The 10,997-nt window shown below is 44.4% G+C and overlaps 1 protein-coding gene across 1 annotated transcript in view; it reads right to left on the bottom strand.

Annotated features, from left to right (window-relative positions):
* Positions 1-591: 591 nt before the first annotated feature.
* Positions 592-10,997, bottom strand: part of LOC144590757 (sodium channel protein type 3 subunit alpha-like) — a 35,703-nt gene continuing 25,297 nt past the window's right edge. The window contains exons 5-7 of the mRNA XM_078395180.1: positions 5,940-6,031; positions 3,086-3,355; positions 592-659 (exon numbers count right to left, since the gene is read on the bottom strand). Coding sequence (XP_078251306.1) covers positions 592-659; positions 3,086-3,355; positions 5,940-6,031 — 430 coding nt within the window. The remainder of the gene's footprint in view (positions 660-3,085; positions 3,356-5,939; positions 6,032-10,997) is intronic.

The following is a 10,997-nucleotide window of genomic DNA, read 5'->3' as shown; positions in this document are numbered from 1 at the left end:
AAATGATGCTGTCTCCTCTAATCTTGGAGACTAATGCAGATTGGATGATAGATTTGTGGGGAACAGCTGTGTTTAACCCACAACTACAGGCCCGGGTGAAGAACGTGAGAGAACAGGGATGATGGAGACAGGGACAGAAATAAAAGAAGTAGAACATCTTTACACTGAACGAGAGGATAAAATCAAACGATGCACTCAGATTTCTGGGGTGTGAATTGAAAACATAATCGTCTGAATCAGGCACCAGAGAGCTGGTACTGGCTGAAAATGTGCAAACTAGAATGTTAAAAATAGCCTTTAGAGGAAATTAAATCCTTTTGATTCCGCTTGTGATAACCTCTATGCACGTGCACTTGATCAGAGATTTATCACCAACAGCAGGTGGTTGTGTTACATGTCAGCCATGTCAACTCCAGACTTGCCCTCCATGGCAGATGAATCCAGATGAATCTCATCCTGTCCCATTAGTGATTACTGCACTTTCCTCCTGCTCAGGATTGAAGCAAACATGCAGCGAAGGGCACAGTTGGAGGTTTCTGCAGCCTGACAACACAGTCGTTAGATCAGGAGTTGAGCATAACAGGAGACAACTTACCCAGCATCCGAGCCATTCCCACACAACAGAGCATCAAGAGAATCTTCAAGAAAGTATTGATTATCTTGGAGGTTCAAAGAGAAATACAAAAATATCTTTAGCATTCTTAAGCCGCACAAAGATATACACAAAAATAAAGACTTGCTCTTTGATGTTAAGGTCATAGAGTCATGCAGTTTGGAAACAGGCACTTTGGCCCAACTTACCCACACCGACCACCAAGTCCCATCTACACCAGTCCCACTTTACTGCGTTTGGCCCATATCCCTCTAAACATGTCCAATCCATGTATCTGTCTAATTTCTTCTAAAACGTTGTGAGAGTAACTGCCTCAACTACCTCCTCCAGCAGCTCGTTCCACACATCCACCACCATTTGCATTAAAAGGTTACCCCTCATGTTCCTATAAAACCTTTCCCCCTTCACCTTAAACCTTTGGCTCTTGATTCCCCTGGGCAAGAGACTCATTGCATCTACCCGATCTATTCCTCTCATGATTTTATACACCTCTATAAGATCACCCCTCATCTTCCTGCACTCCAGGGAATAGAGTCCCAGTCTGCTCAACCTCTCCCCATAGCTCACACCCTTGAGGTCTTTAACATCGGTGGAATGTTCTCTCCTTGTTATTGGTATCTACTCCTTTCTGCACTTAACTTTGTTTGAAATCTCCTGTTAGTTGTCTCGCTTATCTTTATGTATAGTAGGATCCAAAAGTGTAGTTTAGATAATTGTGTGGTTATCGTTTTGAACCTTCTTGAGTTACCGTTTAAAATGCATGGTAGAACGGCAGATAACTTATGACACAAAATTAGCCCATTCAGCCCATCTAGTCAGTGCTGGCTGAAAAACAAAATTGCCAATCGAACCATTCCCACACTGGGTTCACATCCTGCCAAGTTTACATGGACAGTTTAAATGTGATGAGGCTTTCTGCCCCTGTTTCTTTTCAGTCACTGAGTTCCAGACTCCTAACACAACGAGGTGAAATAATTTTTCATCATCTCCTGTAGTACTGGAATTTCATTATTTTCAAAGGTAAAAGAGGATTAATGGCTTCAGCTTTGTTCCCACAATGCAAAGCAAAATGCTGGCGCAATGACACAATGGTAGAGCTGCTGCTTCACAGAACCAGAGACACGGGTTCGATCATGATCTCAGATGCTGTCTGTGTGAAGTTTGCACGTTTTCCCAATGAATGTGTGGTGCTCCACGTTCCTCCCACATCCCCGTGCAGGTTTGTAGGTTAATTAGACTCTGTAAATCGCCCCTTGTGTGGGGGGAATGGATGAGAAACTGGGATAACATGGAGCCAGTTGATTCGGTGGGCCGAAGGGCCTAAACATAGAAACATAGAAACATAGAAAATAGGTGCAGGAGGAGGCCATTCATCCTTCGAGCCAGCACCGCCATTCATTGTGATCATGGCTGATTGTCCTCAATCAATATCCCGTGCCTGCCTTCTCCCCATATCCCATGATTCCACTAGCCCCTAGATCTCTATCTAGCTCGTTGTATTTTTTAATCAAAACAATTATCCGCTTACAAAGCAACACCACACTGGGATAGAACATATGGAGAAGTAAGAACAATAAAAATGCTTCTAACCTGAAGCTATAAACATTTGTTCTGTTAAATGCATGAACATACAGGCCATTTCTGTTACTATTACTCAACACCTGTGACTATAGTATCAAAGAATGCTAAATTTTAAAAGCTTCTGAAATTGTGATCCAGGTACTTTGTGATGACTACTTATCTGAGTGGTTGGAAAAAGTTCAAACCAAATATGTATATACACAAAAAATAATGAAAAGATCAAGTCAGCAGAAATACTGTCTATTTTTGGTACAATCAGAGAGATGATTGTACTAGTGGGTCAATAAAATGGATAAAAAAGTTCCTCCTCAGGTTCTTATAAAATCTTTCCCACCTCACCTTAAAACCATGTCCTTTGGTTCTCAATTCCCCTACTCTGGGCAAGAGACTCTGTGCGTTTACCCGATCTATTCCTCTCATGATTTTGTACACCTCTGTAAGATCACCCCTCATCCTCCTGCGCTCCAAAGAATAGAGCCTTAGCCCGCTCAACCTCTTCTTATAGCTCCTGCTCTCCAGTCCAGGCAACATCCTCTGCACCCTACTCCGACTAGTTTCACTGTCCTCCTGATTAATTGTCCTGTTTGGATGCCTTGTTGTCAACTTCCCCTCAGTCAACAATGAACCATTGTTTCCCGGATCATCGTCTGATTTGATCTCTCCTTTTCCCACCTTACATGCCAATTGTACCCTTCCTCATCTCTAGTTTCCCTCTCCCCTGACTCTCAGTCTGAAGAAGGGTCTCGATTCTTCTTTCCAGAGATGCTGCCTGACACGCTGAGTTACTCCAGCATCTTGTGTCTATCTTCATTAAAAAAATCATCTTTGATCCCAACAAGCTGCCCAAGAAGAAGATATTATCAGAATATGTGATAATTGCACAAACTGTACCTTCATGATTAATGTAGTCATGCCAGTTATAACTGCCACTGTGGTTACCAACCAGGGTATCATTGTCCATCCCTGACCCGTCCTCGATGAAGGTATTATTGTAAAATAATTCTCCTGGTGGAGGCCATATCACACATTTGTGTTTCAAATTTCCCATAAACAGCTGGAGACCAATAAGTGCAAACACACTTAAACAGAAAACGGTCAGAATCATCACGTCTGCCAATTTCTTCACCGACTGGATCAGAGCTCCAACAATGGTTTTTAATCCTAGCGAACAGAAAAATGGCAACTGTTACAATGAGTCCTGGCCCTGTGACATGATTTGTTTAATATCGCCCGTGCATTTTTTTCATTGTTTGTAAAGCAATGGCAGCCGTAGAATTGCCCGCTCATTTAAAATTTAGCGCAAAAGCGATTTAATTTCTAACTAGTTATATATAATAGCACATCTTTTGAAGATTTTTCTCACAACTTTGAGGAATCCCTCTGATGGTTGTTTTCTGCTCTGAGACAGAAGAAACTGCAGATGCTGATTTACAAAAAAAGGCACAAAGTTCTGGAGTAATTTTCTCAGGATGCAAAACATCAGTTATCCATGTTCCCCAGTGATGCTTGATTGATCGATTGCTTGATTGACTCTTTAATATCCGATTTGTCACATGTCACATTGACATTCTTTGTTTTGCATACCAGGCTTGGATAGAGTGGGTGTGGAGAGGATGTTTCCACAAGTGGGAGAATCTAGGAAAAGAGATCATAGCCTCAGAATTAAAGGACGTTCTGTTAGGAAGGAGATGAAGAGAAATTTATTTAATCAGACGGTGGTGAATCTGTGGAATTCTTTACCACAGAAGGTTGTGGAGGCCAGGTCAGTGGTGATTTTTAAGGCAGGGATAGATAGATTCTTGATTAGTACAAGTGTCAGAGGTTATGGGGAGAAGGCAGGAGAATGGGGTTAGGAGGGAAAGATAGATCAGCAATGATTGAATGGCAGAGTAGATTTGATGGGCCTAATGGCCTAATTCTACTATTCCTCATGACCTTATGACTTATACACAAGGTATGCAAAGACTCGCCAACAAAGTTACAAAGTATTCATTACTTTGGTCCCTCGTAGTTCTCAGCCCCCCCCCCCCCCTCCTTCACGCTGGGTTCCTCTTTGTTATGCCGCCTGACCCGCTGAGTTACTTCAGCACTTTGTGACTTTTTGTCTTGCTTTCTGTTTATATTCTATTTGATAATTTTCTGTTCTGCCCTTGAGACATGGTCTTGTCCGGCAGCAACTGCAGGCCAATGCCTTACAATCCTGACAATACAACATCCATTGTGGCAAATTGTTTATCCCTGATGGATCAACAAAATGTGCTGGTTGGAATCAGGCCTGTGGTTTCTGGGAGAGGAATGTAAATCAGCCAGCTTGCAAAAGCATTCCAAGGAACCAGCATTTGGCCTCGTTGTACTAACCGGTGGGTTTCAGAGAAGATTTTTTTTTAAAGTCCTAATTGAGCATTAGATAGTAATCCCACAAAGAGAGACCGTTGGATGGTTGGAAGGGAGATAGAATTACTGACAAAATCCTTTTCAGAGTCGTGGCATATTGTGAGGGCAGTGTGGTGGGAATTCTACTGTGCACCTGTCAAAGCATTACTGACAGGGGGATACTGACAGCGGGAGCTGAAATGTGTGGAATTCCATTCTGCAGGATTAACATCCCTCTCGTTGGCTGGCTCCAATGAACCCTGTGTAATCGCTTTTATTCATAACACTGCAGTTTTGTATTACTGTTTACAAATATTGAAGATTCTTGAGGGGTTTAAGAGTTTTGTTTCATGCTCTGTCCCACTTCTCTGAAAAGGAGAGAATGACATTGCTTTGAAGTGAGAGGAGCAAAGTTTAGTGTTTTAGGGCAGGAGTTGCTGCGTTACAGTGCTAGAGACCAGTGTTCGATCCTGACTACAGGTGCTGTCTGCATGGAGTTTGTACGTTCTCCCCATGACCACGTGGGTTTTCCCCGGGTGCACCAGTTTCCTCCCACACTCCAAAACGTGCACGTTTGCAGGTTAATTGCCTTCTGTAAAATTGTAAATTGCCCCTTGTGTGTGTAGGATAATGCTAGTGTATCGTTGGTCGGCGAGAACTTGGTGGTCCTAAGGTCTCTAAGGTATAAAGATGGTCAGGGAATCTTTTTTTTTTACAAACAGGGTGGTAAGTGCCTGGAATGTGCTGCCGGGGTTGGTGGTTGAGGCAAATATGATAGTGGCATTTAAGAAGCTTAGTGATAAATGTAGGAATATGCAGGGAATGGCAGGGTAGGTTATGTACAGGTAGATTAGAGATGGTCTTGGCATCATGTTCAGCATGGATGAAGGGTCTATTCTTGTTCAGCTCAGTCTGTAGAAGGGTCTCGCCCTGAAACATCACCCATTCCTTCTATCCAGAGATGCTGCTTGTTCCGCTGAGTTACTCCAGCATTTTGGGCATGTTCTTGTGCTGTTCTATTACAAGAAAGGGTGCATTGTTGCTCATATAGTTACATCCATCCTTTTAAGATGCTTATGAACAGCACTTCCATCATCTCACTGGCACTGGAGAACTTGGACAGCTGATGATTCGGATTGGCACCTCTCCTCAGACCCGAAATGTCACCCATCCATGTTCTCCAGAGATGCTGCCTGACCTGATGAGTAACTCTCGCACTTTGTGTCTTTTCTTGTAAACCAGCATCTGCAGTTTTGTTGTGTCTACATCTAACAGGCAATAACCTTCCGACAGTGAACTTATTAATTAACAATCAAAGAGCAGTTCTGACTGCTGTATTGTAAAGGAATGGGAACATTTGACACGCCGTTACCTGGAATAACTGTGATGGTTTTCAGAGCCCGCAGAACACGAAAAGTTCTTAAAACAGAGACGTTACCCAAATCCACAAATTCAGTAAGGTATCTAATCAAGAACAACAGAGAGACAACAGCTAAGTTTTATTCATGCTGTTGTTTCATAGAACACAATATTTACACTATCATTTACAGATAATTGTGAACTTCCAATTACCATCATTTCACTACAATGCCTCTCCATATATATGCAAAATTAAACTGGTTTTGCAAAAAAGTAGCACATTTATTTAAAAGATGCGAAATTGTGAAAAAGAATTGAAGAATTGCCAAAAGGTAATTCTCAGAAAAGGTATTTTTAGACCACTGATAATAAATGTATTTAACCACTATATTAATGGTTGTAGATTAGATTACTGGCTTTATTAAGACTGCAAGCAGGAATTGCTTATAAATGAGGAAGAACTTGCAGATCTTGCAGCTATAAACCTCGAATCCCACGTAGGATATTTGATACAAGGTGGCACAGAGTCAAGATTCTACAAACGACAAATGAATGAGCTGATATTCTATTTTTAGTGTTTAGTTTAGTTTAGAGATACAGCGTGGAAGCAGGCCCTTCAGCCCACCAAGTCCGCGCTGACCAACGATCCCCGCCCACTATCACTGTCCAGCACACTCGGGACAATTTACAATTTTACCGAAGCCAATTAACCTACAAACCTATAAACTTTTGCAGTGTGTGAGGGAACCGGAGCACCAATAGAAAACCCACACCATCAGGGTAAGAATGTACAAACTCTGTACAGACAGCACCCCTAGTTATGATCGAACCCGGGTCTCTGGCGCTGCAACCACTGTGCCAAGGAGCTGCCTCTTTCTTGGTGAGTTTGGTTGAGGGATAGGGTGGCACTTGCAGAGGCAGAGACCTGGGTTTGATCCCGACTACGGGCGCTGTCTGTATGGAGTTTGTACCTTCTCCCCGTGACCTGCGTGGGTTTTCCCCGAGATCTTTATTTTACTCCCATACTACAAAGACGTGCAGGTTTCTAGGCTAATTGGCTGGGTATAAATGTGTAATGTGCCCCTAGTGTGTGTGGGATAGTGTTAATGTGCAGGGAATGCTGGTCGGTGTGGACGGTGGGCCGAAGGGGCCTGTTTCCATGCTGTATCTCTAAACTAAACTAAACTAAAATACATAGACCACAACTTTGGAAGAATTCTTTCATCTCCTTTCAATAATGCCACACGATAGGTACTGCATTCATGGCCAGAGGAGCGTGGCCTCGAGAGCCAGTATCTCTGACAAGGCAGCCCTCCCTCATTGCTATGACATTGTGAAGAAGCTATAATGCAACAAGCTTTTGCCAGATATAGATATAGAACATAAAACAGTACAGCACAGGAATAGACCTTTTGACTCACAACATCTGCACCAAACATGAAGCCAAGCCTTGCTCTCATCTGCACCAAACATGAAGCCAAGCCTTGCTCTCATCTGCCTGCACATTATCCATATCCCTCCACTCCCTGCATTTCCATATACCTATCCACTATCGAATCTGCCTCCACCACCATCCCCAGTCACAGGTTCCAGGCACTCACCACCCTCTGTGTATAAAACTTGCCCGCACATCTCCTTTAATCTTTGCCCCTCTCACTCTAAACCTATGCCCTCCAGTATTTGATATTTCCCAACTAGGAAAAGATTCGGACTGTTTATCTTATCTGTGCCTCTCATAATTTTATAGACTTCTATCACATCTCCCTCGCCTTCCAGTGTTCCAGAGAAAACAATCCAAGTCTATCCGACCTCTCCCTGTAGCTATTGCCCTCTAATCCATGCGCAATATTAGGGTGACACGGTGGCGCAGTGGTAGAGTAGCTACTTTACAGTGCCTGAGACCCGGGTTCAATCCTGACTATGGGCGCTGTCTATAGGGAGGTTGCACATTCTCCCTGTGGGAAACTGCATGGGTTTTCTCCGGGTGCTCCGGCTTCCTCCCACATTCCAAAGATGTGCAGGTTTGTAGGTTAATTGGCCTCTGTAAATTGTCCCTGGGGTATAGGATATGAAACTGGAATAATATAGAACTACAGGTAATCATTGGTCGGTACGGACCTGGTGGGCTGAAGGGCCTGTTTCCATGCTGTATCCCTAAACTCAGCTCAACTCAACTAAACTAAACTAAACTAAACTAAACTAAACTGAACTAAAACCCAAAAGAATATTCTCCAAAGTCTGGAAGTAGAAGATGGGAAGATAACATTATAAATGATCTTAAAGTAAGTCCAAAATTGAGGCACAGGAAAGTTCAAGGGTGGGCAATCACTGAGTTTTGTGACCGATGAAGTACATGCTCTGGTCCTTTGTGCATTGCAGGCCACTTCCTATGGGAAAGCATTTCATTCTGTGTGGCTTGTTCTGGCTGCCAGCCACTAACTAGTAATAGAAGCAGAAACTATTCTGCATATTTTAAGGGTTGTGGCAACATCTGAGAGACGAACAATGATAGCTGGCCTTACCAGTGACACCCACATCCTGAAAAATAAAGATTAAAAAACAAAGCCCATTTTGCAGAGAAGGTGAGGGGGTGAAGCTAAGAGATGTCGACATGGCGATGAAGATTGTAGATCTGTTCTGTACTTTAGCAAGATGAAGAGTGATAAAACATATCAATAAGTCACACAATAATCTTTGCATTAGTCAAAAGTCGAGTGTTTTATTGTCATATGTCCTAAATTTGAACAATGAAATTATTACATGCATTATACCTTCTGTCTATACACAACATTAAAGAGAACCCATTCATAGAAACATAGAAAAGTAGGTGCAGGAGTAGGTCATTCGGCCCTTCGAGCCAGTACCACCATTCAATATGATCATGACTGATCATCTAAAATCAACCTGCTTCCTGCTTTCTCCCCGTATCCCTGGATTCCTTAAGCTCAAGAGCTAAATCTAATTCTCTTGAAAGCACTCTTGAGCTCCCAAAGTACAGACTTCATGTTATCTGCCCCACCAGAGGGGAGAGAACACGATCACTGTTACACTTCAATCAAGAACGCATATCGCTCTGTTCCCTGGGCGGCTCTGGGTCTCTGATCATTGTTTCGTTCACCTTATTCCGACCTACAGGCAGAAACTAAAATCTGTTAAGCCTGTGGTCAGAACAACGAAAAGGTGGACGAGCGAGGGCATTGAAAAACTACAGCCCTGCTTTGACTGCACTGATTGGAATGTGTTCAGGGAAGCAACCACAAGCCTTGATGAGTATACAGACACTGTGACATCCTACGTCAGCTTTTGCGAGGACAGTTGCATTCCAACTAGGACCCGGAACTGGTTTAACAACGACAAGCCCTGGTTCACAGCAGTACTCAGACAGCTCCGCCAGTCAAAAGATGAGGCCTACAGGAGTGGGGATGCAGACCTCTACAGGCAGGCCAAGTACAAGCTGAGAAGAGGAATCAGAGCTGCCAATGAAAGGTACTCTGAGAAGCTGAGGAGCAAGTTCTCAGCTAATGACTCTTCTTCAGTTTGGAAGGGCTTGCAGGAAATCGCCAGCTACAAGAGGAATCACAAAATCCTGGAGCTAGGCAGCATCTCAGGAGAGAAGGAATGGGTGAAATTTCGGTTCGAGACCCTAATTCAGACTGATGTCAGGGGAGAGAGTGGGACAAAGATAGGATGTAGTTGGAGATGGGAAGACAGCGGGAGAACTGGGAAGGAGGAGGGGAAAGAGGGACAGAGGGACTATCTGAAGTTAGAGAAATCAATGTTCATACCGCTGGGGTGTAAGCTACCCAAGCAAAATATGATATGCTGTTCCTGCAATTTGCGCTGGGCCTCACTATGACAATGGCGGAGGCCCATGACAGAAAGTTGAGACTGGGAGTGGGAGGGGGAGTTGAGGTGTTGAGCCACCGGGAGATTAGGTTGGTTAAGGCGGACTGAGTGAAAGTGTTGAGCTACAAGACGAAAATGACCTGATCGAGTTCTACTGCAGGTTCAAGAAACAGAAACATAACCCTGGGACCCCTTCCTCCACTCCCCCCCCTCCACCCCCTCCCCCCCTCCCCCCCTCCCCCCCTCCCCCCTCCCCCAATCACCACTTCACACCTACTCACAGCCTGACTCCAGTCTGCACTGACTGGGCCCTCGTCCATTTCTCACCCCCTCCTTGCTGCCCAACATCAGTCTGGCCACTTCATCTCCAACAATAGAAATTGCGGAGGTGGAGAGGCTATTTATGAGAGACAGAAAAGCCGGAAATCTCCAGGACTGGACAATGTTTCCCCCCCCACCCTCAAGCTCCGTGCCGAACAACTGGCACCGGTCTACACAGACATTTTCAACCAGTCCCTGGAAACCTGCACTGTCCCTGCCTGCTTCAAAGTCTCCACTATTGTCCCTGTACCCAAAAAGACAAGGATCACTAGTCTTAATGACTACAGGCCTGTCGCACTGACCTCTGTCATCATGAAGACCTTTGAAAGACTTGTGCTGGCCCAGCTGAAAAACATCACAAACCCCCTGCTGGACCCCCTGCAGTTTGCATACAGGGCCAATAGATAGGTGGATGATGCAGTCAATCTAGACCTGCACTTCATCCTCCAGCACCTTGACCGCAAGGGGACCTATGCCAGGATTCTGTTTGTGGACTTTAGCTCTGCATTTATCACCATTGTGCCAGAGCTACTACACTCCAAACTCTCCCAGCTGACTGTGCCTGAACCCCTCTGTCAGTGGATCACCAACTTCCTGACGGACAGGAAGCAGAATGTGAGGCTGGGAAAGCACATCTCGGACCCGCAGACCCTCAGCATAGGAGCACCGCAAGGCTGTGTACTCTCCCCTCTCCTTTACTCTCTCTACACCAACGACTGCACCTCCACAGACTCCTCTGTCAAGCTCCTCAAATTTGTGGATGAAACAACCCTGATTGGACTGATCCAGGATGGGGAGGAATCTGCCTACAGATGGGAAGTGACACAGCTGGCGTCCTGGTGCCATCGCAACAACCTGGAGCTCAATGCTCTCAAGACAGTGGAACTAATTGTAGACTTTCGGA

This window comes from Rhinoraja longicauda, unplaced genomic scaffold (genome assembly GCF_053455715.1).
Source record: "Rhinoraja longicauda isolate Sanriku21f unplaced genomic scaffold, sRhiLon1.1 Scf000295, whole genome shotgun sequence".
NCBI lineage: Eukaryota > Metazoa > Chordata > Chondrichthyes > Rajiformes > Arhynchobatidae > Rhinoraja > Rhinoraja longicauda.
Note: the sequence above shows the minus strand (reverse complement) of the source record. Positions and strands in the feature narration are given on the sequence as shown.